The 27,885-nt window shown below is 47.0% G+C and overlaps 12 protein-coding genes across 12 annotated transcripts; 5 read left to right on the top strand and 7 right to left on the bottom strand.

The window, feature by feature from the left end:
* Window positions 1–319: 319 nt before the first annotated feature.
* On the bottom strand, window positions 320–1,220 carry LY89DRAFT_589169 (ubiquitin-conjugating enzyme; the record flags this gene model as incomplete). The annotated part of the gene is made up of 5 exons (XM_018209516.1): window positions 320–459; window positions 516–699; window positions 825–854; window positions 977–1,022; window positions 1,177–1,220. 5 exons carry the CDS (start codon window positions 1,218–1,220, stop codon window positions 320–322), a joined length of 444 nt encoding a protein of 147 aa, XP_018069311.1.
* A 926-nt stretch (window positions 1,221–2,146) lies between these two features.
* Window positions 2,147–4,061, bottom strand: LY89DRAFT_620191 (acyl-CoA dehydrogenase NM domain-like protein). Its single transcript, XM_018210903.1, has 3 exons — window positions 3,576–4,061; window positions 2,500–3,525; window positions 2,147–2,451 (listed from the first exon to the last, which is right to left on the bottom strand). The coding sequence occupies exons 1-3, from the start codon at window positions 3,784–3,786 to the stop codon at window positions 2,405–2,407; spliced, it is 1,284 nt and encodes a 427-aa protein (XP_018069310.1). The 5' UTR covers window positions 3,787–4,061; the 3' UTR covers window positions 2,147–2,404.
* LY89DRAFT_686547 (flap endonuclease-like protein 1) lies at window positions 4,020–5,772 on the top strand. The gene is given in 4 exon segments (XM_018215312.1): window positions 4,020–4,332; window positions 4,347–4,350; window positions 4,439–5,000; window positions 5,049–5,772. The coding sequence occupies 4 exon segments, from the start codon at window positions 4,233–4,235 to the stop codon at window positions 5,565–5,567; spliced, it is 1,185 nt and encodes a 394-aa protein (XP_018069309.1). The 5' UTR covers window positions 4,020–4,232; the 3' UTR covers window positions 5,568–5,772.
* Window positions 5,773–6,089: 317 nt separating this feature from the next.
* Window positions 6,090–6,823, top strand: LY89DRAFT_126000 (uncharacterized protein). Its single transcript, XM_018205196.1, has 2 exons — window positions 6,090–6,532; window positions 6,588–6,823. Exons 1-2 carry the CDS (start codon window positions 6,285–6,287, stop codon window positions 6,769–6,771), a joined length of 432 nt encoding a protein of 143 aa, XP_018069308.1. The 5' UTR covers window positions 6,090–6,284; the 3' UTR covers window positions 6,772–6,823.
* Window positions 6,824–8,674: 1,851 nt separating this feature from the next.
* LY89DRAFT_736010 (uncharacterized protein) lies at window positions 8,675–9,243 on the top strand (the record flags this gene model as incomplete). Its single annotated transcript, XM_018220075.1, has 2 exons — window positions 8,675–9,000; window positions 9,048–9,243. 2 exons carry the CDS (start codon window positions 8,675–8,677, stop codon window positions 9,241–9,243), a joined length of 522 nt encoding a protein of 173 aa, XP_018069307.1.
* Window positions 9,244–9,886: 643 nt separating this feature from the next.
* Window positions 9,887–11,487, bottom strand: LY89DRAFT_783996 (kinase-like protein; the record flags this gene model as incomplete). The annotated part of the gene is made up of 2 exons (XM_018222742.1): window positions 9,887–10,759; window positions 10,822–11,487. The coding sequence occupies 2 exons, from the start codon at window positions 11,485–11,487 to the stop codon at window positions 9,887–9,889; spliced, it is 1,539 nt and encodes a 512-aa protein (XP_018069306.1).
* A 548-nt stretch (window positions 11,488–12,035) lies between these two features.
* Window positions 12,036–13,145, bottom strand: LY89DRAFT_736008 (uncharacterized protein; the record flags this gene model as incomplete). The annotated part of the gene is made up of 2 exons (XM_018220074.1): window positions 12,036–12,526; window positions 12,605–13,145. The coding sequence occupies 2 exons, from the start codon at window positions 13,143–13,145 to the stop codon at window positions 12,036–12,038; spliced, it is 1,032 nt and encodes a 343-aa protein (XP_018069305.1).
* Window positions 13,146–13,894: 749 nt separating this feature from the next.
* On the top strand, window positions 13,895–14,945 carry LY89DRAFT_686545 (uncharacterized protein). The gene is made up of 3 exons (XM_018215311.1): window positions 13,895–14,443; window positions 14,496–14,563; window positions 14,620–14,945. Exons 1-3 carry the CDS (start codon window positions 14,100–14,102, stop codon window positions 14,634–14,636), a joined length of 429 nt encoding a protein of 142 aa, XP_018069304.1. The 5' UTR covers window positions 13,895–14,099; the 3' UTR covers window positions 14,637–14,945.
* Window positions 14,946–15,079: 134 nt separating this feature from the next.
* LY89DRAFT_783994 (MFS general substrate transporter) lies at window positions 15,080–16,797 on the bottom strand (the record flags this gene model as incomplete). The annotated part of the gene is made up of 4 exons (XM_018222741.1): window positions 15,080–15,854; window positions 15,908–16,048; window positions 16,096–16,547; window positions 16,594–16,797. 4 exons carry the CDS (start codon window positions 16,795–16,797, stop codon window positions 15,080–15,082), a joined length of 1,572 nt encoding a protein of 523 aa, XP_018069303.1.
* Window positions 16,798–19,869: 3,072 nt separating this feature from the next.
* On the bottom strand, window positions 19,870–21,772 carry LY89DRAFT_720374 (cytochrome P450). Its single transcript, XM_018218563.1, has 4 exons — window positions 21,461–21,772; window positions 21,365–21,393; window positions 21,109–21,318; window positions 19,870–21,059 (listed from the first exon to the last, which is right to left on the bottom strand). Exons 1-4 carry the CDS (start codon window positions 21,672–21,674, stop codon window positions 20,004–20,006), a joined length of 1,509 nt encoding a protein of 502 aa, XP_018069302.1. The 5' UTR covers window positions 21,675–21,772; the 3' UTR covers window positions 19,870–20,003.
* Window positions 21,773–22,376: 604 nt separating this feature from the next.
* LY89DRAFT_751596 (amino acid permease) lies at window positions 22,377–24,241 on the bottom strand (the record flags this gene model as incomplete). The annotated part of the gene is made up of 6 exons (XM_018221229.1): window positions 24,063–24,241; window positions 23,939–24,009; window positions 23,773–23,886; window positions 23,635–23,717; window positions 22,860–23,587; window positions 22,377–22,808 (listed from the first exon to the last, which is right to left on the bottom strand). The coding sequence occupies exons 1-6, from the start codon at window positions 24,222–24,224 to the stop codon at window positions 22,377–22,379; spliced, it is 1,590 nt and encodes a 529-aa protein (XP_018069301.1). The 5' UTR covers window positions 24,225–24,241.
* A 674-nt stretch (window positions 24,242–24,915) lies between these two features.
* LY89DRAFT_649533 (uncharacterized protein) lies at window positions 24,916–26,386 on the top strand (the record flags this gene model as incomplete). The annotated part of the gene is made up of 5 exons (XM_018212066.1): window positions 24,916–25,119; window positions 25,167–25,271; window positions 25,321–25,548; window positions 25,596–25,738; window positions 25,788–26,386. 5 exons carry the CDS (start codon window positions 24,916–24,918, stop codon window positions 26,281–26,283), a joined length of 1,176 nt encoding a protein of 391 aa, XP_018069300.1. The 3' UTR covers window positions 26,284–26,386.
* Window positions 26,387–27,885: the final 1,499 nt, after the last annotated feature.

The following is a 27,885-nucleotide window of genomic DNA, read 5'->3' as shown; positions in this document are numbered from 1 at the left end:
GCAATATCTATTTCCTCCCGATGCTATCAAAATCCTCCATTCGCTTCCCTTCCTTGCCGCAGACTAAACCACCCGCCCGCCATTCTTATTCCTCCCCTTGTTCATTCCAGTGAGTATCGCCCCACCACTACATCCACCATCGTCACCACCAGCCAGTTGTGTAAATAGAGAGACCCAGAGAGAGAAGAACCGCAGACCAAAGTGTGCAAATTATTGACGCCAGCTAATTCCGTAACGCACGCGTGATTTCGATGAGAAAGAGGAAGAAGGTTGATTGAATTTCCCGTCCGTTTCGTCGTCATGCCCACGTCAAACCTTCTTAGATTGCGTATTTACGTGTCCATTCTCTCGCGGTGGCTTCGTATCGGGATCGGTCGGTCTTGTAGACGTGGGCGATTTCAGGTACCAGTGGGTCGTCGGGGTTGGGGTCAGTAAGCATGGAGCAGATGGAGAGGAGGACTGTGGGAAGGAATGTCAGTAGAGATCTTAGGAATGTGGGAACAGGTGATGTGTACCCTTTGAGATGGTCAAGGCTGGAGACCATTGATCACGGAGAATATCTAAACAGATAGAGCCGTTCGAGTTGATGTTAGGGTGATAGATTCGGGTGGTGAAGTTGACCTTAGGTGGCTTGAATGGGTAGTCTGTTGGGAAGTGAATGGCGAGGAAGAAGACACCCCCTGAGTATGGAGAATCTCCCTATGGTATTGTTAGCATACACCATGATGTATTGCCATGTCATGGATGGGTGTGAGGCTCATGTGTCTGACGGCGGGATATGCCGATCCGGGAAGGGTTGAGGAGCAAGATAAGATCAAACTTACAGGACCCATGATGGTTGCTTGCCAGTGGAACTATTCACGGCCAAAATATCAGTATACCACATTCCATAGATAATCCAAGTCTGCCAAGCAGTCTCGTGCGCAAAAGGCATTTCGATGACCTGATGTCGGGGTTGGATCGAGGGAGCACATACCAGATCTTCTCCGATAGGACCGGCAGAGCATGACGACGGTGGGTCACTGTAAAAAGACACAAATATCAGCGAGGCATTCTCACGGATCTTTTAATCATGATCGTGAGGGTATTGATGATTCTTCACAGAACCCCGCTTGCGCAGCCGCCCCACCAAGGTGTCGAGTTTGTTGGTGGCGGTGAGGATGGGAATATACGTACCGGCCCAGGTCTGTAAGTTCCTTGTTGATTCTCTTCAAAGCCATCGCAACGGTTGTGTGTTTGGTTGGTGGGGGAAGGTGAGGGTGTGGATGTCGAGTCTTGGTGATCTCGAGGGCGCAGCAAACAGAATGAGGTCCTGGATGTTCGGGCAAGGTTAGCGACTGAATCAGCGCGGCGCTATGCCGATGACGCAGAAACAGAAATAGAAAGACAGCGACGTACGGGATGCGGTAGTTCTGGTGTGAAGATCTGTAGATGTTTGTTGTCGAGACGCTGTGCGAGATCGAAGTCGACTTTTCTTTTGTTTTGTAGAGGAGTTGGCGAGGGAAACTTTAAGAGATGGTGGTGGTCTTTGGACGAGGAATGAATGGGAAAGACCGGTTTGGGTTTAGCGAGAAAAAATACTGGCTTTGCGCTGGCTATTTATTGCTCAGCTCAGCCTTAGAATATTACACTTTTCGCACCATTCACCTGAGTCACTTATTATTTATTCATCGAAGGCGTTCGACAACGTTCTTTACGACTATAAATTCTCTGTAATGGCTTCCACATTCACCCTGCTCCTGCTCGAAGTCTCTCGACTTCGAAGTAAAAAATAGTCTCAGTCTACCCCACCAACTGTCATGACGTATCTCCGAACACGGATGGCAAGAGATCTGGTACCGGGATGCGAAGATAGCAGCAGTATCATGTTATCAGCCTCATGGCAGTCAGGGGCAATTTCATCTTGGGCGGTATCACCAAAGGTCACGAGGGTTATTATTCTTCAAGAATAAGGAGGCATATCAGCTACCTCGGGCCCTATTCACTCTGTTGTGTGAATGACCTGTCAGGCACACAAAGGCCTTGTTTCGCCCAGTATTGATGTCAAGCAGGTCAAGCAAATGCCAAATACTGTTTGTTCTATTCACGGCCAACTTAGTCAGGTTGGAGGCACAGCTTATTCGATAGCCACTCAAGTTGCATGTTTCAAGAAGCGGTGGAGTGCCGAACTGTTGGAAACATGTCACCGAGTTGCATCCCACATTTGCAATGCTTGCCGCCGAGCTCAAAGAGAATTCTCTAACCGCCAGTATCACGTCCAGTAAGCACCCGAGACACAACCACCTGTTCTAGACTTCAAGTCTAGCTTACCAATAATCTACCAGTCATTGGAAGTGCTTATAAACTTTTTGCTTAATTCAGGTACAGTGCAATTTTCATTTCAACTCTGTTGGGAGATCTAATTCTATACGAAAGCCTGGATTCCTGTGATAGCTCTTCCGAGAATGAGACCTGTCTTTGTCAGCATGGTATAATGATTCTTCAGAAGGTGGATCGTACTGTGAATATCACTCTGGCCCTCATATGTCTGAGTAACGAACAAATTCGCCACATGTCGACCGATTCCGTACTCATCACTGACAGCGTTGCCCCCGAAGACTTCCTGCAAGATACGTGCATTCACAAGTGCACGATCACAGTTCTGTCTTTTGATCATACTGATCATTTCTGGTGCAGCTTTGCCCTCGTCCTTTAGACGTCCTACCTGTATCGCTGCTAAAGTCCCATATGCCGCATCCGTTGTAGCATCTGCCAGCTTCTTTTGCACAAGTTGATACTTGGCAATTGGGTTGCCCTTGAACTGCTTCCTCTCCAAAGCATATGTCCTTGCTCTGTCGATACAGTCCTCTAAAGCACCCATGGTGCCCCAAGCAATACCGAATCTGGCACTATTTAGACATGTGAATGGCCCTTTCAAACCCTCAACATCTGGGAACATATTTGCTTCTGGCACAGGGCACTCATCAAGTTGAATCATGCCAGTGAGTGAAGCCCGCAGACCATTCTTGTCCTTGATGGGTGGCGTCTCCAATGTCCCAGGCGGGCATTCTGATCTCTCGATCAAGAACCCTCGAATCTTGCCAGTCTCAGCGAGCTTTGCCCAAACCAGCAATACATCCGCAATAGGACTGTTTGTGATCCATGTTTTCGCTCCAGAAATTGAGAGATACCCCTTCTTGGTCGGATGTGGCTTCGCAGTTGTCTCCATTGATCCAGGATCACTTCCGTGATTCGGTTCAGTCAGGCCAAAGGCACCCAATAGCTTCCCTTTAGCCATCTTGGGCAGGAACTTCTCCTTCTGCTCTTGTGTGCCAAACTCATCAATGCCACCCATCACCAAGCTCGACTGAACTGACATGCCAGATCTGTATCCGCTGTCTACTCTCTCCACAGCCTTTGTAATGAGACCCGAGGCAACATTGGATACGCCCGCACAGTCATAGCCCTTGATCGTGGCACCAAGCAAGCCCAGCTCGCCCATCTCCTCTAGGATCTTCTTATCATAGTTTTCATCTCTGTACGCCTCTATTCCACGTCAGTACTGCACAATGACCTATCGCCAAAATAGAACTCACGAAGCACCCTAAGCAGCATTCTCTCCTGACAATATGATTCCGCGGTCTCCGAGATCGCAATTTCTTCCTCCGTCAATAAGTTCTGAGCATCCAAAGGGTCTTGCCAATTGAATGGCTGCGGGGTAGCGTGGGCAGCATAGCTTCGAACAGCTACCGGACGAGCAGCAGAGCTCAATTGACGTGCAGATGTGCGGAGGACGGGTTTGTACATATTGGAAATTAGGTACAGAAAGAAATCATAACAGAGATCGTCTTCGCAGACAGATGTCAAAGACCTTTAAGTCGCCTCCATGGCTCCTTAGTCCCTCCACTATTCGGCAATTCCCCAGAAAATGTCCACCGCCGAGGCCTGCCATTTCCGGACCGAAAAGTCAGGAACTCGTGACCTGAGATGAATAAATTTAAATGATCAGTGAACAGACAGAGATAATCATTGCATGGAATATTTTTTTTTGGAGATAATTGACATTTCATTGCTTTCTCTGACCTGATTGTTCCTGATGTTGGTGGACATGCCATGCAGATTTCACTCTACGCGGTCTCGCCTCTTCGACGCGACTTCATCGCGTCACCTCAAGAAGTTTCCGAACCTTGATATGACATCAATCGCGATCATCAACAACCACAGCATAACGATACCGCAGACAAACCTTCAAGATGGGTATTAAGCAGTTGTTTCAGATAATTAGGGAAGAATGCCCAGATGCATTCAAGGAGGGCGAGATCAAGAATCAGTTTGGCAGAAAGGTAGCCATCGTAAGCACTCCGTTCATGCTTTACTGAACAATTGACTGACTATGCGATATAGGATGCGTGCGCAACCCCTCCTGTTGTACCACTAAGTAATATACTGACTTCTCTAGCTCCATGTCTATTTACAGTTTCCTCATCGCGGTCCGTTCTGGCGGCGAAATGCTCACGAACGAGGATGGCGAAACGACCTCTCATCTTATGGGCATGTTCTACCGCACTCTGCGAATCGTCGATAGTGGTATCAAGCCGGTCTACGTATTTGATGGCGCACCACCAAAGCTCAAGTCCGGCGAGCTAGCAAAGCGCTTTCAACGTAAGGCGACTGCCACTGAAGGTCTTGAGGAAGCCAAGGAGACAGGAACAGCAGAGGACGTGGAGAAGTTCTCGAGACGTACGGTCAGGGTCACAAGAGAGCATAATCAAGAATGTCAGCGTCTGCTGAAGTGTATGGGTATTCCGTACATTATTGCGCCTACGGAAGCAGAAGCTCAATGTGCGGTCTTGGCTAGAGCAGGAAAGGTTTATGCTGCTGCAAGTGAGGATATGGATACTCTATGCTTCGACTCTCCTGTTCTTCTGCGACATCTCACATTCAGCGAACAAAGAAAAGAGCCGATTCAAGAAATCTTCCTTGATAAAGTTCTTGCAGGATTGAATATGGAGCGCAAGCAGGTAATTGTTCTAACGCCACTTCCACCTTGCGTCACTAACACAACTTAGTTCGTCGACCTCTGTATCCTCCTAGGCTGCGATTACCTCGATCCTATCCCCAAAGTCGGTTACCACACTGCCCTCAAACTCATCCGCGAATACGGTGATCTCGAATCCTTCGTGGCAGCAGTCGAGAAAGGCAAAGCCAAGTTCACAATTCCTGAAGACTGGCCATATGCCGATGCTCGCGAGCTGTTCTTCAATCCCGATGTCCGACCCGCTGATCACGCCGACTGCGACTTCAAGTGGGATGCTCCTGATATCGATGGCCTCGTCAAGTTCCTCGTCGAAGAGAAGGGTTTCAGCGAAGATCGTGTTAGAGCTGGTGCTGCTAGGCTACAAAAGAACTTGAAGACCAGTCAACAAGCTAGATTGGAGGGTTTCTTCAAGCCAATTCCTAAGACTGAGGCGGAGATTAAGAACTTGAAGCGAAAGAACGAGGAGAAGAACGAGGAGAAAAAGAAGAAGCTGAAGGAAGAGAAGAAGGAGAAGGCCAAAGCTAAGGCTAAGCCAAGAGGTACTGCTTAAATGTACGAACGGCGAGGGATGTTGTTGCATTTTCTTTGGAGCTTGGCTCGGTCGGCGTTTTGGTGTTCAGACGAAAGAATGGGGATATTTGACGGAGATCAGCGAGGACGGGCTAATAGCTTGCTCTTGTAAGCTTTCTTTTCTGCTTGTAAAACTTTTCCACGAGCGATGGCATAGAGCCAAGTGATGAACAATAAAATGGACCACTCTAATCTTATTCTGCTTTTATGCAGGCGACCTTCTCAGACCCTCAAGTTCTAGCCAAGTTGGCACAATGCACTGATTTACCCCCGGCTTTTTGCTTTCCTTGTCCAGCTTTGTCTGCACTTTATATCCTTGTTGCTACCTGACTTTCCTCCCTGTTTATAACAGAGAACTCGACACAAGCCACAAGCAGGCAAGAAGGGATGATTGCAACGATAAATAAAATAGTTGGGCTAGCTCTTTGGATGCTCCCGAACTCTACACAAGCTGCTCCTTGACTTGGAATAGCGTTTCCACTAGATGTATTTGCGTTTGCGCCGCAAAGAGTAAGCAAGTCCTTATATCTACTGTCTTCTTTCTTCTTGCGCTCCACCTTCAATTCATCTTCAACTCATCTTCCTTTCCACCAAAACATCAACAGTCAATGATTCACCCCTCTTGAAGAGCTCATTTATAACGCTCTGATCTTTGCAACAACGAACCACAACATCGTAAAGATCAACTAGTGGAAGCATGTCTTATCTCAGAAACAAACAACACATGCGCCCAAGACCACGATGTACACACCGCAATGTATTCAAAGCGCCGCGCATCTACACTCAAGAAGACCACCACATAACATACATCATCGACTCCTACACCATCCAAATTACCTGGTTCCAGTCATCCCACATCCCATCTCAACCTAGCCAGAAAGCTGCATTCGAAAGGCTCGTAGCAGAAGCTGCTCTATCCTTAAATCAAACTGAGGTTCATATCAGGTTGGTCCATGCAATTAGGGAGTGAATTGGAGAGAAGCTGATGAGAAATATTTAGAAGCAAGCTGCAAAATGATGCGACTGAGGGCGGCCAGGTGGTGCACTATGATCGGCATATTCTAGTGTGGTTTCCGAAGATGAAGAGGGAGGCGCATGTTTATGTTGGACCAACTGAGGTGGTTAAGATTGAAGAGTTGAGAGTTTGGAGGAGGGAGGGAAGAGTTGCTGTTGTTTTGTGTTGAGGCAGGGATGGAGGGGTCTTTCTTTCTCTAGAAATCACGGAGAAAATGGCGGACATAGTGAACTTCACCCTCTAATTTGGATTTCAATTCTCGGCTCGATTTGCCTATATAAACACCTTTCTCTCCTCTCAATTTCTCCATCATTACTTGGACCTGCACTGCTCCCGATCACGAGTGACCTGTGTGTTTCGTTCTGGCTCCACGGTACGTGCTTAAAATGGTTCAATTCGCGGGTGTGTGATATCGTTGCGGAAGGTGGCATTGTTGTGGGTTTGACAATAAACAATAAGTTGGCAATAGAAAGTTAGTTGATGGTGAGTATTGATGGTTGCTGCTGCTGGAAGCAGAGAGTGAGATTTCGTGTCCTTGAATGCTGTTATGAGGAACCTCAACACGCTTCTTAGCAGAGTGGCCGCCAACATGATACTGTTTTACTTGGCCTTCATTTGCTATAAGTTTCTTGTTTTGTCTGTGTTGTCACTTCTTATAGTCAGAATAGCTTCAGGTATTTTGAATAGCTAAGAGAGATCTTTTCAAGTTGTCCCGAATGCGCTTCACGACTTCTTTCCGAATATCTCATAGCAAGAGATATCGTTCATAAGACGGTTTTGAGTCAATGAAACCACGATCCTCGATCATGAGTGTTCAACTCTGATTAGACTGCTTGCTTCTTGATTGGTCTACTCTTATGGTATTATTCAGTCAGTGCCGACAAATATTTCTCTACTTCTTGACTCTTTCCCTGCTTCTGATTCACATCTGAACACTCCATCTCTAGTTGAAAAAGCACATTATGTCTTCAACAGTCTTGCTCTTCATCGCATGTCTCGAATACCATTTCAATCTATCACCAAGTCCATCCCCAAGCTTCTCAAAATGGACCCCGGATACTCACTCCCATTCGACTCTCGAGCAGGCTGGATAGACCTCCCTGGTGGACATCCCGTCAAGTTTACATGGAAGTACTCTGTCCCTAACCATGCCGCCATGAAAGCATTTATTGAGAAAATATGTGCCAAGACTGCTCTCCGACATGGCTACCTGGACGTTACGATCAGGTGAGTATAATCGCTCCCTCCATCTCGAGCCTTCCCTGAGCCTCCCACCAGATCATGCATCCACGGCTCCACCCGTAGAGGGGGTAAACATGGCAGCATAGCAAAAGACTATCCGCATATCACCTGCGATTTTGGACATCCGCACAAAGAAACGGCTCATATCTATGTGGGACCTATTCCTAAGTGGCCAGAGCGTCTGAATTATGACGAACTGGACTTTTATAAACATCCTGATAGGGAGGCTGATGTGGAGTGGTTTACCATTTTGGATCAAACAGTGCCTTGGCCTGATCTGCAGGCAAAGTTGTGAAGGGTGTTGATGGTCTTAATGAAGTGTTCAGAAGGTGAAAGCTATGCTGGCATGTTTTGGTTTGAAGGAAGGGGTTTGGGTAAGAAGCAGTGTGGTGGAAATTAACGCTTCGGCGTAACCTCCTCGGAGAAAATCTTGATATTCAAATATGCAACTGGTCCTGGAGACCCGATGAGCCAGACCCACTAAGCTTTCTTCTTAAAGATTGTAACATCAATATGGAGTAAATTTCTCATCTGTGTGGATCCTCGAACGTGAACCTAAACGATCATATTCATGGAACAGTACAAGAAGGAGCTATGAATATGGCGTGTGACTGCCTGACCATCCATTGAGTAAGGCACATTGAATTCAAGGGAAGTGACACTCTCACGATCAGATGATTCAACCAACTTGATTTACTTGGTCTTCGAGCTTTGCGAATGACCCCAAATTGAGGATTGTCATTGAATCACGGATTCCATGACCGTAGATAAAAAGCCACCTGCACTTGCACGTTAACCTTCAGTCTATTATCACAGAATCATCTCCCAGCATGGATGGGTACGTGGCTGCAGGGCTCGAAAGTTTACAGAGACAACAAGACCAAGCAAAGAGCAAAAGTTTTACCGACCAGCAGAAACCCGATGCAGGATCAACTTCTCCTCCACCTATCAAACCACTTCACGAGCTTGAAATCAGCAAGAACCCATTCCTCAATTCAGGAGATGCAGAAGGCTGGATCACAATCGCTGGACATCTCGTGTATCTAAGTTGGAGCAAATACATCTCCATCCCAGCTGGGAAAACATACAAAGAGAGCATGGAGAAATTGGTGGCCGAAGCAGCCCTGATGCAGAAGCAGACGCAGGTAGAGATTCGGTGGGAATATCTCTTTCTTGCGCAGAAGCAAAGCTGATTAATAACAGTAGTGATGTACATAAACGCTCGAACGTGGGGACCAAGGAGTTTCCACAGTGGATACAGCACGATCGTCACATTACTGTGTACTTCCCGAAATCGCAGCGCAAAGCACATATCTATGTAGGACCTCATGGGGAAAGAAATGTGAAAAACATCAAGATCTGGAGAAGAGAGGAGAAGCCAAAGATTGTGCTTTGTTGAATCAAGTGTGTAGCTCATGTACGCTTCATGTCCATACAGTGCCGAGTATGATGCCAAGTGAATGTCCTGATAATGCTTGGGACAATGAGAAGTTTTGTTGCACATCGCAATAGCCATTTTTCTTCTCTCAACGAACAACTAGGCTAAATAATTGCGTGAAACAACTATATTGTCCTTGCGATCTGATTGGCCAGAATCGGTATCCATAAATACATCCCAAAGTCTGCTATTAGTATCATTTTCTTGTTGAGGTTCGTTGGTTTTTGCGATGTGCTACACAGCTACAGGGTCATGTGATAGCCTCACCAAAGTGCCCTAACACTTGCAATTATCTAGACTCCCTAGAGAAATATAGCTATAAAATTTTTAATTCAACGCAATATTTAACAAATCTTTTGTCTGTGCCTTCGTGGGAAGCCTTGCAAAAGCAGAAGTCGGACAAATCTTAAGTGAAACTTGGCCCATTCGCCAGTTTAGACAGTGTGGATGCAGGATTTCTGGCAGAAAGGTAGTCACTAACTCAAGATTTAAGTACAATCTTAGACTCTTCAATGCTACTTTGCATGTTTATTTATTTATGGAGCACACCTTCAAACATAATATCAGGCAAATCGGATTGCATTGCTATCTTCTACAAATACAGCTACTCGAAGTTCATTGAGAACCAAGGATGTCTCAACATTTGATCTGCATTCAATCGCTTTTCGACATCATAGTTCAAGGACCCAGATAGAAGATCATAGAGAAGTTCAGCTTCCCAAGGTGAGATCTTCGTTGACTGAACCTCTTTCCCTGATTTCTTAGTGGAAAGCATGGGATCTGGACGGACATTCTCTTCTTCTCCCGGATGATCTTGGGCTTGGGGCGGAAGCTCTTGCGAGGTTCTCAAAACGCCCTCTTCGCCAGCTTTCTCTTCTCTTGAGTCTCCTCCACCATTTCTTGTTCTATTGCCGTCGTCTTCGTGTGCGAGTAAATGGTTATCGTCGATAGCATCGATCAGCTCACGTAACAATGGTTTGAATCCTGTCACCGCTTCGTCTGCATCACCGCTGATTCTCTCTGGAGTAGTGACTGTAGGTCCCTTGTTGTAAGGAATCGGGCCAAGTACCTCCTCCATCTGGAAAATCACTTCTGCATCTCCTCCCATGACCTCAGCAAACAAATCCTTCCCAGATCTCAATTTATAGATGAGTACACCCAGAGCCCAGATATCGGACTCCTTACCGACTTTCTGTAAAAGGAGGTATTCGGGAGAGCAGCTGCTATAAGGTATCTGAAGATCTGCAGGCGGCGAATCGAGAGGATAGGATGATCCAAAATCAATCACTTTGACATCTCCAGTCCAAAACGGCAATAGAGGAATTGCCATATCTTCTCCTTCATAGACATAATCTGGTGCCGTTGGCTTATTCGGTTTGCCATCAATCCTGGTGATCTGCTCCATTGAAGAAGAACCTCTCACGAGATTGAGAATTTCTCTTGGTGATCGATTGTTTAACTTGAGATTGTTAATTGCCTGACGCAAGATAAGCTTTATGCCACAAGAATGATCAGATAACGAAGCTTAGGGTGATATACCAAAAGAACATTGGAGCAAGTCAAGTCGCCGTGCGCAATGCCGCGATTATGGATGGATGACACTGCTTGGGTGATTTGAAGGGCCAATCGCTGCGCCACCTTGCCATTCAACGAATACTCAGGAGAAATGGTGCCGAGACGTGTAACTTCAATGAATTTCGCGACACTTGGTCCCATCCAATTTGAAAGGATAGCAAGATGATTTCCATTCGGACCTTGAAACCACCATCGCGCCTCCGAAAATCCAACGAAGCCTTGATCTGCATTGACTGATTTTTCAAACTCATCGAGTCTCTTTTCAGTTTCGAAGGCTTCTTCAGAAGCTTCTGCCATGACGATCTTCATCGCAAGGAATCGTTCACTGCTAGTATCATGCACAAGCCAGACGGTGGAGAATCCACCATGTCCCAGCTTGAGCATGACTTCGTATTGATTTTCAATAACATCGCCAAGTTCAACCGGATGGTATCCACCGGGTCTGTAGTCTTCTATATCTTCGATATTGTCGGAGCGCTGGTAGTGGTATTGTCGAGACATGCTTATTCTTTCCTGGGTTCGGCATACGTGGTTGCTCTCAAACTCAACTGATTCGGATTCTGGGAGTTCCATGTCGGCTGAAGTCTCAGGAGTAGTAGCTGACAATTGTTGTGACTGGAAGATACCCATGTTCTCAAATCGCGATGCTGTCGCCTTTTTGATGTGTGGAAGAGCGGGGTGGATATGTGAAAACGGAAGAAGTTTGCTTTAAAGTCAATAAATACAGTCATTCTCTGTTCAGTATTGAGTCATTACTATCTATTCACCCATTTGACTAGGCATATGGTCCACTTTACAAAAAAGATCTAGAGTGCCGACTCCGGCCATTGAACGATTGCAGAGTCACGTGTCATTGAGCCGCAATACTTACTCACAAAATGGCCTTTAGGTGAGTTTGTTGGTCACGTGAAATCTCTTTTCCGAGATCCAGACTCTTACCACATTCGAATAGCATTGAGTCAAATGGAAGTTACATATCATGCTTTGGATATATGTGAATGATTCGAGACTTTCTTTAACGTGTCATGTCATGGTGTGGGCTAGGAGTTGTTAAGTGATCGCCATGGCTCGCTCGGTCTCGTCTCTGCCCCCTTTTCCCTATCCGTCCCGCTAAGAGTCAGTCTCTTCTAAGAAATGGTATGAATCCGAGATTTAAAATAAGATGAAGAACACCCTCATCACCGTCTCCTACCAGACTTGAAATAATCAATGAACTTTCCTGAGAAAAGCCCCTCTTTCACATCGAGAATATGATCATTTACAGCTGTTTCGTATCTTTTCTGTTGATCTGTAATACTCCCCGGCCCATAAGTACCAACGTATAAGCCAAAGAGAATCTTAGTAAGGTTGTAAAGGGCTGCAATGAAGCTGTAGATCGCCCTGTTCTGAAAAGCCTCCGAGAACAATCCGAAGTCGAAGTTATAAGCACTATTGAAATCTGCGCGCGTGCTTGTGAAACCGTGATAGACAGCAAACCTGAAGCGTTCATCTTGTCCATGTTCATCATTGGTTCGAGCTTTTCGCCACCACATGTCTAAACCTTGGAGCCCTTGCATTGGCCCGGCGTCATTGTAGTCTTTCCCGTTCGGCCTATCACAAGGAAGGTCTCGGAATTCACAATATACATCCCACAACATATCTTCTACGATATCATCATCATCCGGCTCGCCTACTCATGTTTAGCATAATTTTCAGGCTTAGTCAACTGCTCCATATCTGAAAGTCAATGTTTTCAAGAGAAGCTTACCATTTTCGACCTGTCTTACCAAATCTGCTCCATTTCCTACGAATAATGCAAGCCTGTCTACTGATTGGTCCTTGAGACCGAGAAACAGATACATCGGCTCGACGAACGGCGAGAAGAGAAAAGTATTCGGTTCTACTTCTGCAAACGCAGCTGGAGACTCCATGATCTGACATCCATGATTCAGGAACAAAGCTCTCATGTCTGGTGTCATCTGCGGATCTTGGACCACGATGTTGCTGAGTAATATTGGATTTGCATTGGCGAGTTGAGCTACGATTTGAGAGAATACGACAAATTGCAAGAGATCTCTGTCTTGTGTTCCCTGTTGTCCACTGATACCGAGGCAGACGGCATTGGAGATGGGTTGTGCATCTCGATCATCGATGATTCTTCTGACCACTTTCTGTAATTCAACAGGATATTGGGTGGCCAGCCATTCTTGTTTCCATCTTAAAAGTGACTTCTCGAGTTCGGGAACATTTGCATTATTCAGAGGATCGGGAGCCGTATCGTTTGGAATTCCTGTGTTCAGGAAACCCATGTCTCCTACCCTCAGAACCCCTCTTTGTAAATTGCTGGCTTTCTCGGTTATGTGCCTTTGAAACTATTGGATTTAAACAAAGAATAGCAGTATATACAATAGTATGTCGATAACAATGTACAGAACACAGTGTCAAGAACTCAATCCTTTGTAGGCATATAAAAGTCGAATTCTATGAAGAGATGAGCTATAACAATGCCCCGCTCTTGTTAAATTTATATTTATCATACTCCATGTATAAAGGTGTGTCTGAATGCAGCATACTTGATGAAAGGTAAAAATCCAAGAATAAAGGAAAAAAGGGAATTGTTGAAGAAATTTCAAAAACTCCATTGTCCAAGGCCGAATTTAGTAACAAAGACGAGTCTCGACAAAGGTCATTGCGACGAGGAGCCAAGTCGCTGATTAAGAGAGTGCAAAAGAGAAGAGGAAGACAGGCAGAGTGACCAAATTTCTCAAATACCATATATCGAAACACAAGTGATATCGTATATCCCATAAGTAGGTGGCGTCAATATCCTAGACATCATACCGTCATGTCTACGACTCTAATTCCTCAAGTGTATTTCCTTCGTTATTAGAGGCCCGTATTACTTCAATGACTATACTTGTTAGGAAGTCTTCGGTCGGAGGAGGACGTTGTTCTCGGTACCCCTTTTCAACGGCCCCCACACTCACGTGCCATAAGCGAAAACAGGGTTCAAATCCACCGATCGTCTCCCCCTTGTCAGCGACGTCATCTCAGCCGTCCCCCAGATTCATGCCCAAAACAAGAATTCGACGACCACTTTCCTTTTCTGAGCAGATCAACAGGGACTTTCTCTCCATAAAGACTTGATCCTCTGTCCCTCCAAACTCTTGTCTTATTGTTCTCTCCATCTTCCAAGTTCAGAACATATCTCCACTTATACACATACCAAGCTTTCATCTCCACATATCAAGCAAACAATCAACATGCCTCTATTCAACCGCCATCAAAACGTCGAGACCGCTCCTGTAGTCGAGGAGAAGCCTAAGCGCAGCAGCACGCTGTTTGGTCGTCGCAAGGAAACCGAGGTCTCTCCCGTTCGCTCCACCACTACCCATCACACTACAACCACCAGCAGCACATCGCCTCATCGTCGCTCCGGTCTTTTGCACAGGAGAGATGAGGACCCTACTATCATTGCCGCCCGGGAAAGAGTTATGAATGCAGAAGCTGCGGAACGAGATGCCGATAGAGCTCTCGTTGCTGCCAGAGTTGCTGTCAAGGAAGCGAGGGAACATATCAAGAGATTGGAGAAGGAGGCTGCCGAAGAGTGAGTGATCTTCTTTGTCGGTCAGATGAGAGTATGCTAATACTTTATGCAGGGCGAGACTTGCCAGAATCAAGCAGGATCAGGCAAAGAGCATGTCGAAGCGTGGACATGCACTTGGTCGTAAGTACCACCTTCTAGTACTTGACCATGGACACATCACTAATCCTTTGATGCAGGACATGAAAACCACTAGGTCATCAAACCCAGTGATGCGTCGAAGTTGTTCTCACGATGCGACGATACCCTTTCCAACTTCACGCAACATATACCCCTCCTTTCATTTGTCTCGAGCAATGGCACGATCCGAATATGTATGAGTATGCACAGCGAGCGATGAGCATGCGAGCGTGGTTTTGATTTCAGCGATTGTACAATAAATAGCTTGCAGCGTTTGATCATTTCAATTCAAGATTTTATCAAAGATTCTATCAAGAACTAGGCTTCACCGAGAATAATTTGACTGCAACAAAGTGATGGCTTGAATTATTCTATTATATCCTCGATCCTTTTATCAAGTCCACATCCAATAAAGCAATTTCTTCTATAAACAAGTGCGCCTCAAAGAAAACAGGACTACAAGACATGCTGTGCACCACTTAAGGTGCATAGTACTCCAACCACCTGGTCTCTTCCAGTCTATCCAGACTTCATTACCATGTCCTCCTCATGCTGCCACCCTTCCCTCTCATCCTTCGGCACTCTCACAAAAAGCACATCAATGACAAGCGCAGCCACAGCAAGACCAATCGCAAAATATAACGCTCCTCGATACCCCACCAAAGTCTCCATGCCACCTCTATTCGTATTGGCTTCCACCGTTCCAGCAAATCCCAGCCCAATACTAGCACCATAAAGCTGGAGCAACGAGATCAGTGATCCCGCAATTCCCTGCTCATGTCTCCTCACTGAATTGGTTGCCACGATCTGCGCAGCAGTGAACATGAAATCCGGACACAAGGCCATAAGAATAGTTGCCGGAAACACCTGAGCCCAATACGATTGCTGAGCAGGCATCGTAACAAGCAAAACGCTCGAAAGCAATATAAAACTCGCACCAAAGGCCATGATCCATTGCGCAGCAACTCTGGGTATGAGCCATGCTGCGAAAGGGGCAGCAAGACCGCCAAATATGGCGTGGGGTATGAGACCGATCGCGAAGTGGAACACTGACCATTGGCGGACGAGTTGTTGCCATGCGACCATGTACCAGAGCGCGATGCCGTAGGACATGATGCTGAAGAGGACCACGAGTACAAGGGCGAGGAAGGAAGGGGCGGTCCATATGTCGAGAGGCATGATGGGAGATTTGGCGAAACGGTGTTCCCAAATCGCGAAGCATATGAAGCCTATGATCGAGACGGGGAGGAGAGCAATCTCATATGAGGTGTGCCATCCCACTGCTGGTGCTTGACTGGATTTTGTTAGCAACATCTAATTATGAGGAGATTGGAGAAGTGAGCATACTTCCATACGAAGTTAAAGAGAATCAAGGATGTAAGTCCAATGAAAGCTCCCAACCAATCCACGCTCCCCTCTTTATCGACAGCATTCTCAGGTGGTAACACAAACCACAGAGCACCAAAGAGCACACCTCCAAGTATGGCTCTGTATCAAGTTAGTGTTGCAACATTCAGCATTCTAGAGACACTCACATAGTAAAGAAAAACCACCTCCACTGTACCCACTCAATGAAAACCGCAATCAAAAGGACGCCAATCGTCCCCCCAACAGGAGCCCCAAAGCCAAAGAACCCGAGCACAAGATTTCGCCCTCTTCCTGGCGGAAACGTAATGCCTAAGATAGCAACAATATTCGGCATCACGAAGGCAGCACCAATTCCACTCATCGCTCTGGCAATAGAGAACGGAATGATGCTTGTGGTACAGAAGCCGTTGATCATCGACCAGAGAATCCACCATACTCCGCCGAGGAAGAGGATATTCTTGTGTCCGTAAACAGCTCCAATGCGACCGCTGATGAGGACGAATGCACCTTGTGTCAAGGGGTAGGATGCTGCGATCCATGCAGTGGTCGTAGGATCGTGAACACCGAATGAGGCTCCGATGCTGAAGCCTCCGCCCATGCAGGAACCAAAAGATAGGAACTATGGTTTGTTAATTCTTGGTCTTGTGGTTGGGATAAGGACATACGAGAACGCTGTTGCAGAGGATGAGAAACGTTGCGATAGCAATTTTCCTTGAACTCGTCAAGTTGTCTTGTATTTGGCTCGGTGCTGGAAGAGGGACATTTCGGTATTTCTGAGAATCGATGACATTGTCGACGAGAGAGGGTGTTTTCTCAATGTCGGGTAAGAATGTGCTGATAGTGTCTACTGAAGAGGGAGTTTCGGCCATTTGAGCTGATCAGAATTCCTGGATCGAATGTGCTTGAATTCTGGTGATTCCCAGGAAACACTTGAAAGAGCACGCATATTATATATCTCTGGAGCACCAGATAATGCATGCAAATCTATGATGTGTTGATACGATGAGGTAGTATGTACTATCACTCTCGCGGAATGTTTTTCCCTGCGGAGAAATTGACTCGGGATGTTTGTCCATTCTAGAAAATGAGGATAAAACTTTCCGCCAACACGTTTTAACTTGAAGTACTCGCCCCGCACGTACCTCTAAGAGATGGCAAGATGGTAGGAACCAACAGAAACCATTGAGGGTGTTTGCTAGGTAGAATTAATGAACGGTAGGTCACCATCGTGGGTTGTTGCTATGATTATGCAATCATCGACGACAAGTTCATGACATAAGCAGGACATGCAGCCACAGACATTTTCTCCGAAGACGGCAAAGGCAGGTCAACCGAGTGACGGAAAGCACCATTTGACTTGAAATACAGTCGCTTGACTTGCAGTTTCTGAGCTTCACGATGGGGTCATATCTAGTCCCGCACCAGATCACGAAGCACTCATGCAATTCTGACCGCTATTCCGAGTCTAGCTGGCGGAGAATTGTCAACTTTTATCAAATTCAGGTCTGGGACCCGGGCGTCTGCGTGGCCGTTGCAGCTACTCTATGCATTGGAAATCGAAACAATCTGGCCCTGGCCTCCGAGTACTACTCTGCTGACTGGAAATGTAGAATATACGTGGTGAACAATGAGGGCGCTTGCGAATACAGAAACAAGAACTCACCTCTTGACTTGGAAAAGACACGAAAATGCAGAGAGAAACTGCGAACAACCAATTTCTCCAAGGCAAGAATGAAACAACAACTCGGCTCAATTCTCTTTCAACACTTAGACAGGAGAGTAATTCGATCCGATCCTCAACCCACCAACCTCAATCATTCTTCTTCTCCAGCGAAAGCTTCTCTTCCCTCCCACCTTCAGCATCCAAGCAAAAATCTTCATCACCAACCTCAAAACACTTCCCCTCAAAACCCGAACCAGCATACCCTCAAACCAATACACTAGATCATCATCAGCCATTACTCTTCAGCACAATGCACAAGAAGGTTGGATCGTACCTCGTTGTGAAAACACATGTCTGCAAGCTCCGACCAGGTGGGGAGATACAAAGACCGTTGCCAACAAGAAGAATACTGCGACAATGAATTCTAAGACTCCAGTGGTTGACAATGGTCTGGCATTCTTGAGCTCTTTGTCCCTCAATGGAGACGCAGGTTCATAGATAGGAAGAAGGTTTGTGTGTGCCATGATGAAAAAACTCGAGCCTTGTTTCGGAAGTCTGTCGAAAGAAGAGTCTTCAAGTACGAACTTTCTGCTCTCATATTGCTGGGTTCAACACATTTAGTTTCGCTCTGTATGTTTTCTTATCCATCTTATTCTCCCTTCTCGGCGTCTCCGCGATGAAAAAGATTCAAAGTGTTTCATTACCAACCGCGAGTGAGCATGTGCGGGGTCGCGGTCTTAGGTGAGCAGCCACCACTGCACCACGCGTTCATGGTCGGCCGCTGAATGTGTGAAAGGAGGAGCTTTTCTACGATATCGTGAATTGATACAGCTCGGAATATCCGTCGTTCTATTAGAGTCGTTGACATATAAAATATTTCTCGTCTACTGTTTCATGTTTTTGTACCTCTCACTACCCACTGACTTCACTTCACCTCAATTCTACCCCACCACGTATCCGCAACAAAGCACACCTCAACCCAAATTCAGAATGAAACTTCAATTCACACTCACTCTCCTCATCCTCGCTCTCGTCACGGCAGCACCCATACCACAATCAGACTCACCAGACTCACCAGACAGTAAGTCACCATTCCCAACGACAATGTTCCCTTCCAATCTCAGAACTCATGACTAATAACGGTACTTACAAGCCAGCTCCCCATGCATCCACAAGTCCAAACCAAGAAGGTAAATTGTTCGTGCGAGAGTAGCAACAGAAATGCTGACTATATCCCGAGGCATTGATACCACAGGGCCATGTTATCTGAAGAAACTGTAAAAGCGGCGTAGGATTGGGTGTTAAATAAATACTCAATGAATCAAAGTTGTACGAGATAAGGTGCAATTCCCTTTTCGGGAATTATCGGCCGCTTTCAAGAAATATAAAATTCTGCTTCTCTTCATCAGTTTTCCACGTTTTTCATTCCCCTCATCCCCTTCCTCACCACTACCTGAACACAGCCTACGAAATGAAGTTCCACCTCACTCTCCACCTCACTATCCTCCTCTTAACACTCACCTCCGCATCTCCAATCCCACTCCCACAATCAGACCCCGGCCTAGAGTTAGTAACCCTCTTCCCCTTCCCCCAGTGCCAAAGCTGAAAAACTGACCTAGTCACCAAGCCAGCTCCCTCCCTGTAGAAACAAACTCCAGTTCTGAAGGTTCGTTGCATTGCCGCGGGGAAAGCGAGAGGCTGACTGTGTCGAAGATGGGGCTGGGAGTGATACTCTGGGGCCTTGCTTTTTGAGCGGAGTGTGAAAGGGGTAGGGAGACTTGTTTTAATTGCTGCTCTGAGATGTGTCGGCCGCTTGCTTGGTTAGCAGGTGTCACTCTCCGATATGAATTCGTGGTTGTTGATTTTTCACTTTGGCTGCAGATATATAAACAGCTCTTTAATCTCTACGACCTAAATGAAAATCCAACAAATCCTCATTCCTCAGACCTTGACAAAATGAACTTCAAAGTCTCCTTGAATTTCTGCCTCGCCGTTCTGGTGACGTTCGTTGCTGCGTATCCAATGAACGCACCGACTACCGGTAAGCAGCCCCTTCTTTCATTGTCAGTCAGAGCTGATGAGGAAAGATATGGAAGATACATCGCCTGTTTGTTCAGGAAAGCTGTGAAGAAGATTGACTGATTGGTGGGAAGCAGATGTTGGAGGACCTTGTTTGGTGACGGGAGGGAGTGGAGAAGACACCAGCAAGAACAACGAATAATCAGGAATGAAGGATGAGCAGACAAGTGTTCAAGAACTCTACAATGTACATTTAGCTCCAACCGCAAACGATGATGGAAAGCTCAAGAAATCAGCAACAGCGCTACAGAGAATCCGCACCCCGCACTTCAATGCTCTTCAATGCTCATAAATGACAGCCTCTCCATAATCACACCTCTTCACCTATGTATTTCACTTCTCCACCCCCTCACAAAAAACCCTCAAATGCCTCCCCGGATAAAACGGCGTAAAACAATCCCTCCACTCTAAATCCTCCCTCTTCGTCCCGTCCAGCCTCATCTCCACCCTCCTCAATAACGTCGCATACAAAAGATACAACTCGCACCATGCAAGATTCATCCCCAGACAGCTTCTTGGTCCTTTGCTGAATGCTACTAACCATTTCTCCAGCCCGGAGGAATCGGGTGAAATCCAACGGTAGGGATTGAAGGTTCCTGGGTCCGAGAATATGGCAGCAGATTGGTGCACGAAGAAGGACGACATGCCGACTATGGTGGATGCTGGGATGAAAGTGCCGTTGATGGTGGCGCCGGTGGGAGGTACGATGCGGAGGAGTGGTGAGCAGGCGCCTGGTGCTACCCGGAGAGATTCTTTGATTGTTGCTGTTAAGAGGGGAAGGGATTCTAAAGCCTCAAGTGTTGGTGGGTTGTTGATATTCGGCCATGCTTTAAGAACTTCGGAGCGCAGCGCCGAGTAGAGTGTTGGTTGGTCGAGAATGTGGAAGAAGCCCGTCATGGATGTATCGCCGACTGTGACGCCGCCAGCGAAGAGCATAGTGAGAGCTTCGTCGAAGAGCGCTCCATCTTCGAAGAGCAGGTTGCTGTTGCGTACTTTGGGATCGAGGAGGCGGTGGTAGATGGTTGGATGTGGTGATGCTTCGAGGATGGAAGGACTGGTTGTTACATCTTTCACCTGTTTACCGAGAATGACTTGAAGCTGCGTCAAGCCAGCAGTCTCAGGTGATGCTTTGAGGGCAAGCCATGGAGGTAGTGAGAGAATCGTCTTCCGGAACCAGGGAAAGTGATGAAACATGTGGAAAGTCGGAAGCGAGTTGTCCATCGCGACAACGATCGGAGCAGCAAAGTCCGGCTCATCCATAGCATCGACTGATTTGGCGAAGCAGAAATCGAGGATCATATCGACAGTGAAGCAACGAAGTGCAAAGAGCATGTCAGATGACTTGCCAACGGCCTGATTCTTGACCAGAACTTGGACGAGATGATCAACCTAATGCTGTCAATTTCATCACCATTGACAAGAGCTGAACATGACCAACCTTCTCCCCAACCAACTCCTGCATCCCCAAAATGGCCCTCCTCGAAAACAACGGCTGCAAAACCTCCTTCCTCTGCTTCGCATCCCCATACCTCAACAACCCAAAACTCGACCTATCCTCCCCAAAAGACTCATACAGCTTCGCCTCCTTATCCCACCTCAACTCCGAACGGTAAATATCATGATACGCCTCCGGATTCGCAAAATGAAGCTATCCCCATCAGTCCAGCCCTACCTACAAATCACACCCAACTCACCTCATTCGGACCCACGCGCACAATATCGCCTGCACCGCATATATATCAGCCTCACTCCTGCATCTAGATGAAAGCAGCAAAGATCACCACACTTACCATACACCTTGTGTAGCCCGACCAAAACATGGACCATAGACTCCTGCCTCACGACCTCGACGTACGTCTTCCACCAGCTCGTCGCGGCCGCCGCTCTCGGACCTGGGAACCTGGATAGGGGATGCAAGAACACATTATAGACGCCTTGGACGACGCGATATGCGACGAAGGCTAGAATCGATATCACGAGGAGGTAGATCTTTCCTTCTTCCATCTTGTCAAGGTAGGTACAGGTACGACGATAACTCGTAATTCTCCCAATCGCGGTCGTTGGACTTTGTATTCCTCTGTCTAACGAATTTTGTACCCAACAACACAGCAGAAGAAGTGAGTGTATGCGTCCCCTGCCCCCAAAAAAGCAACCACACCTGGCACTCCTTCATAAGCGACCCCCTGCCCCAAGCCCCGGTAAGCCACCGCACCGCTACTGCAAGCCGCCGATAACGTCCCTTGAACAGCCGTCTTTGCTTGACACATGGAAATGCGGGTTGTGTATAGTCCACTTCATCTTTTTCACAATGACAATCCAGGGTCCTCCAGCTTTCACGGTTCAGGACTTGGTATCCCTGTTTTATTTCAAGCGTTCTTTCTTTGCTTTTTGTTTCCTTCTCTTGGGGCTGAAGGATGATGGTGCAACTGCTGGGCTGTCACTGTTGCACATGGATGGCTACATATTGAAACGGATCTTGTGCTACCAGGACTGTGCTTTTTCGAGGGGTTGGGCGTTTTACACATATTCAGCTTGGTAACCAATACTAATGCATGGATTCCATTTTGGCCCATGTATGACAGGATCATGTCACTATCTTGAGTGCAAGCTATCCGAAAGCTAGACTAGGATATGATCAAGAATTGGTTTCGAGCATGATTCTGGGCAGCGAATTACAAATTGTTTTCCATCTTCTGCTTCCCTCCCTTACTCCATTCTCTTTACCAAGTTCACTGGTGGGGTATACGTATGTCTGCCTGCGAAGAAGTAATATACGACAGCAAACAGCATCGTACCACAAAACATGACAACGTTCCAGTTCATCGTTGCAGGTGTGACTGGGGTTGACAGCGGGAAAAAAATGAAGACCCAGACCACAAGGAGAAAAGCAACTGCTCCAATGTTGATGGGAAGGCCGAAACGTCCAAGGGTCCAGCGCCGGGAAGGAAGGTCACCCTTCAAGCGACGTAGGATGAGGCATGTGAATGAGATGATGTAGGTCGCTAATAAAGCCGAGACTGCGAGAGATCCGATTGCATTAAACGCAACAGTTGAACCAATGTTGATGAGTGAGAGCAGACAAGTAATGACAAACGTGATCAAAACAGCATTGAGAGGAATATTCCAACCTGGTTTGACCTTTACCGCTTGTCAGTGATTGTTCTTGACAATACGGGAAGCATTACTTACATTGGAGATGAAATCAGAGAATGGAAGACCCTTGTCGCGAGCAAATGACCAAGTCTGACGTGACACAGTAGCCACTGTGCTGATACATGCGGACGTAATGTTGACAATGAGAATCGATGTCATGATGGACGTCCCCACGTTGCTCTGAGTTGCGTTGAAAAAGACCTGAATGAATGGGTAACCAGTTGGTGAGCCGATGATATCGGTCACGTTTCCCAAGGTGAAGCAAAACGTGATGACCATGATGAAGCCGAGAGTGCCATTGACGGATGCAGCCCAGATAATGGCTCTTGGAAGCACAATTGATGCATCCTTGATCTCTTCAGACATGTGCACTGCAGAGTCGGCTCCAATCAAGGTATAAACTGGCGAAAGTAGTCCGACCATGAAAGCCAACCCAGATGAGCTCCAGCCTCCAAGATTCAAAAAGTCGGTGAAAACGTCTTTTGGCGAGCTACGTGGGGCAAGGACCCAAAGTGGTACAAGGACAGCGAAAAATCCTAGCAGGTGGATGATCAAAACCATACCCTCGACCATAGGAAGCTTCTTGGCGAGAAACGTATTGAAGATAATACAAAATGCTGTGATTGCGATCACAAGTAGGGTTCCATGCCAGTTCTTGAAGACATAGTCGGGATTGTCAAGGACAAGAAGGCCCTGGATCATCGTGCCCGCTAAGAAGGCGAGTGATGCAAGGCCTGTCTGCCATCCTAGAACTGAGGTCCATCCTAACTTTGTCAGAGAAAAGTTGCAATGTTGAAGAGCACATGCTTACCAACGATATAACTCACGAACTTTTGAGAAGAGGGAGGTGCAAATTCCGAAACCCAATGATACTGTCCACCTGACGTGGGCGCCCTGCATATTTATCAGTTCTCATGTGGTGCGAATCTGTCCATCCTCTTGTACCCACATTGAAGCCATTTCCGCCACTGTCGCAAACACAAGCATGTAACCAATCCACACGATAAGATAACCCCAGATCATTCCTGCAGTGCCTCCATTGATGAGAGCAAAAAGACTGGTCCTGTTGATGGATCAGTATTGTCGAAGGTGCAGGACAAGGAGAAGAAACGTACATCAAAGCAATTTCCCAAGTACTCATGAGCGTGCATGCGAAACCCAGAGTTGAGATGAATCTGAAGTTGCGCTGTGAAGAGGGTGTTAGACGAAAACGCTGAAAGTGTGCATGGATCTGCGTACATTGAGCTGTTGTGTTCGTCCCAGCATTTGCATGTCACGCTCGTCGTTTTCTGTGCCTCCCAACTGCGAATAGTTACGCAGCTCAAAGACGCCATTATCGGTGTTTAGACTATCAATAACACGAGTGCTGCCGTTCCCGGGTTTGTCCATGAGAATAGACATCGTTGCCGGTGATTGGGAGGTGATTGGAAGAAAGCAGCTGAATTCAGCTTCAGTCGTAAAGGTGAGAAAATTGAAGTCGAATGCTGAAAAGAGAGAATGGACTTTTTGGATAAGGACAAGGAAGAGCTGCAGCATTGGCGCGGTTTTGTCCTTTGCAGCAGTAAACGGGGTAGTCGCGAATGGAGGGAGGTGCATGGAACTAGTAAGAGCGACATAGCCGAGCTATCACCCCCACGATGTGACGAGGAACGAAGCTGGGGACCTCACAAAAAGCCACTCGGCCAGCCAAATGCTTTGATCAACATGGGTTCAGCAACTCAACTGTTCCCACTTCCCTGCTTTCCAGGAACAGACGCAAGGGTCTCTGTGCAACCTTTCACGCACACGCGCCACTAGACACCCCGAGCTACAAAACAAGCAGTAAAATCCGGAGGGCTGATCCACGCAACAGTATTGCCAGCTGGTTGGTCTGGAGTTGGCTTTGGATTGCCAAAAGCAATACTCCTGCTGGAGCGTTTCATCGGGAGTTTTATTTCCGACAAGGAGGATGCTCGATAGCCCAAGTACTTTGTAACCATTCTCAAGCTAGTGGTTGGGGTCACGCTTATGAGTAGCATGATGGAACCACAATCATTTTTCGATTTAGAAAGATACTTGAAAGGTCGCATTTCATAACCCCTCAATTGTCGCTATGGCGTACAACGGATCACAACTGCTTCCCGGGCAGTCAGCTCCTCTCGAAGTTCTTACTGCTACGGATCAAAGTGGTGTCATCTTGATTGCGGCAGCGCTGGGTTTGATTTTCGCTATCATCTCGCTGCTCATTCGAGTTTACCTCCAACTGGAAGTTCGGCACCATGTTGCTCGCGATGATGCTGCTGTTCTGCTTGCCATGGTCAGTTAAATGTCTTCCGAATTCTGGCCATTGCTGATATCTGAAAGCTGGTTTTTGTTGGCCAGTCAAGTGCTGTATTTGTAGAAGTATCCAAAGGCTTTGGGAAGACTTTGTCAGATATCCCGCTCAGCAACTTGACGTCTTTGCAAAAGGTACATCTTCTTCAAAACCATGTCACAACCACAAATTGATCCGTTCTAGGCTTCATACTCGAGCGATATCCTCTACCTCGTTGCTGTATGGTTGACAAAATGCTCCGTTGCTTTTTTGACAATCCGTCTGTCACCAGACAAGCGCCATAATTTCGCATCCAATGCCGTCCTCTATACTTCGACGTTGTTTGTGGTGATCTCGATCTTTATGTTTGCTTTAGGGTGCAATTTGTCTGAGCCGTGGCTTTTTATCGATACTCCGTACGGCATGAATATGGTAGGAGCAACAGACGTCCTTGCCTAATACATTCTAACAATTAACAGTTCCTTCGTTGGCAAATTGTGGCTGCGTTTGATATTGTGACAGAGCTTGCTCTGCTTGCTCTTTCATTCTACCTTGTTGGAGGTCTGCAACTCTCCAGATACAAGAAATTCGTGGTGATATTTGCCTTTGCCCTCCGCTTACCGTAAGTTGACCCTCTCTCCCCTAGAGTGACTTCTTACTGACTTGGCTAGTATCATCGTTGCAATTGCTTTCCGACTCCATTTCCTCCGAAACGAGCTCTCGAGTTCGGATCCCACGCTCAAAGGCTCCCTTGCCTCGGTCTCGACACAAATCCAAATCAGCTATGCGATCATCGCAGCCACCACTCCATGTCTTCGACCCTTCATGTCTGCACTCAGTACCAATTACGGCGCACCCGCGCAGATCAAGACACCATCAAGCACAAAAAAGTCAGACAACAGCTATGCGTTGTCGTCTTTCTCGAAGAATCGAGGTCAAGAGAAGGGAAAACAGATAAATATAACCAAGACTGTGCCCGATACGAGATGGGATTTGGCAGATCATCATGCATCAGTCGTGGCTGGCGATAATATCAGTTTTGACAGCCATTCAAGTATTCAGATGATCATTCAGAAGAATACTGAATGGGGAGTGGAATTTGAAGGACGAAGTCAGAGATCCGAACTTTCGCCTGAGCCTCCTCAGGAGCCTTCTCCGCAACGCTGATTCTGTATATTTCTTTTGGTCATGACACGGAGTACTGGGTAGATGGGATAGAGTCGCAAGCCATTGGATTTCTTGTAGCAATCCACGTCAACAACAATGGCAATGTTCATCACGATTCCACTTGGCCCCCTAGATTTCCTCACAATGAACTTCCAATGTCTCTCCACACAAGCCTGTGTCGTCACCCCGCAGAACAATTCATTCTCCCCCGTTCCGCTGTCTAAGACACTCATTCGTAATATCACCTCAAGATGATGGCTTCGCTTACAACGCATAATAAACCCTCTTCACCACTTGGCGAACTCTAGCTGAAGAGGCCGCGATAAGCCCCTTCCAATCAACTCACTCACAAAGCTTCGTTCCGGCCCGTACCATCACATTTCCACCCAACCCGAGTCTCGCATGTTATTGTGGCGTCACATCCCCGTCACCTCCTCGCGTCGGACAATTGCCGTATCCGGCTTTTGCGTGCGCCACATCCACTTATGCCCACCTCATGTTTACTTTTTTTTGGTGCTCGCAACCTCTTGTTCATCGCCGTGAGGAAAATGATGGTTATCCCGCCCTTGCATGCATTAGATAATGTACGACCTGTCTGGGAGAATGCCGTCCCGTCTCCGACTGCTCCAGGGTCTTGGTTATGCCGTTGATAGCTGCCGTGTCTAGAACGTGGGATGGTTCGTTCGCTCATTCGTTTACCGTGTCCAATTGGAAGTCTTGTTTCATCTTTGCAAAAGAGAGTAGAGTTATGATGGAAACGGCGCACAGCCGTCGACGTGTCGGCTTTCTGTTTTCTCCCTTCTAGCATGAGGGATAAGACATTAAGGTTAATCATCAGTTCTCGGCTTTTCTTGCCAGATTCCCATCTTCCGGAACGGAGCGCTGTCCAGCTGGGAGCTAATTTCCACGACCTCCCTTCAGATGCAGCGAGGCCATCAAGTGATCACATCGAACGTTCCAACTCCATCTCAAGTCTAGAGTCCCAAGGGTCTCGGGCCCTGATCCCAACCCATAGGATCGGGTCATGCAGGCAGGGAAATCCGAGCACGTTCTTCGTCCACCCCACGATTTAGCACGTCCCAAACAAGCTGTGCTACCCAAGGTCAGGAAAACGGACTCGAGAACGTTGCACTACCGGTAGGAGTATTGTTCCTTGCTGGTGTTTGGGGTTCTTGCACACTCATTTGATCCTTTGAGATCCGGTGGTATCTCCTGAGCTAAGCGAAGGAGAACCTCCTGGAGCTGAAAAAGCTCTTCGGACGTTCTAGATTGCAGCGAAACTTTAATGTATTAGGCGCGGTAGCCTTGATATTTAGTTCATCAACCGGGCACTGATCCACGGATGGAATGTTCATGGTGTTGTGGCCTGAATTTGATATCTTTACCAGAAAAATAGTGCAACTAACATAAATGTAGGATAAGAATCTGAGAAACAACATCCGTGGATTAGTGATAGATTGAGGAAGTAAACTGCAAAAGGGGGCAAGGACTTTGGCCACGATTGGAAGAACTTCTCACGTGATCCTGACATGTACCGTGGAATACCTTTTGTACAGTACGAAGTACATGTCCGATGTTGGAAGGGGCACCATCTTTGTCGAA

The sequence above is a fragment of the Mollisia scopiformis genome, assembly GCF_001500285.1.
Source record: "Mollisia scopiformis unplaced genomic scaffold LY89scaffold_16, whole genome shotgun sequence".
Classification (NCBI taxonomy): domain Eukaryota; kingdom Fungi; phylum Ascomycota; class Leotiomycetes; order Helotiales; family Mollisiaceae; genus Mollisia; species Mollisia scopiformis.
The sequence above is the reverse complement of the archived record's forward strand: the minus strand, read 5'-3'. Positions and strand labels throughout refer to the sequence as shown.

Bases quoted from the DNA above. Each gene is read 5' to 3' on its own strand.
- LY89DRAFT_620191 (XM_018210903.1), bottom strand. From the start codon at position 3,786: ATGTACAAACCCGTCCTCCGCACATCTGCACGTCAATTGAGCTCTGCT. The intron at 3,526-3,575 runs GTGAGTTCTATT...GACGTGGAATAG, and splicing joins AATGCTGCTTAGGGTGCTTC to AGGCGTACAGAGATGAAAAC. The intron at 2,452-2,499 runs GTACGATCCACC...TGACAAAGACAG, and splicing joins GGGCCAGAGTGATATTCACA to GTCTCATTCTCGGAAGAGCT.
- LY89DRAFT_686547 (XM_018215312.1), top strand. From the start codon at position 4,233: ATGGGTATTAAGCAGTTGTTTCAGATAATTAGGGAAGAATGCCCAGAT. The intron at 5,001-5,048 runs GTAATTGTTCTA...AACACAACTTAG, and splicing joins TGAATATGGAGCGCAAGCAG to TTCGTCGACCTCTGTATCCT.
- LY89DRAFT_126000 (XM_018205196.1), top strand. From the start codon at position 6,285: ATGTCTTATCTCAGAAACAAACAACACATGCGCCCAAGACCACGATGT. The intron at 6,533-6,587 runs GTTGGTCCATGC...AGAAATATTTAG, and splicing joins CAAACTGAGGTTCATATCAG to AAGCAAGCTGCAAAATGATG.
- LY89DRAFT_686545 (XM_018215311.1), top strand. From the start codon at position 14,100: ATGCCTCTATTCAACCGCCATCAAAACGTCGAGACCGCTCCTGTAGTC. The intron at 14,444-14,495 runs GTGAGTGATCTT...TACTTTATGCAG, and splicing joins GAGAAGGAGGCTGCCGAAGA to GGCGAGACTTGCCAGAATCA.
- LY89DRAFT_720374 (XM_018218563.1), bottom strand. From the start codon at position 21,674: ATGGAAGAAGGAAAGATCTACCTCCTCGTGATATCGATTCTAGCCTTC. The intron at 21,394-21,460 runs GTAAGTGTGGTG...TATGCGGTGCAG, and splicing joins CGGGCTACACAAGGTGTATG to GCGATATTGTGCGCGTGGGT. The intron at 21,060-21,108 runs GTTGGTCATGTT...TGACAGCATTAG, and splicing joins AGGAGTTGGTTGGGGAGAAG to GTTGATCATCTCGTCCAAGT.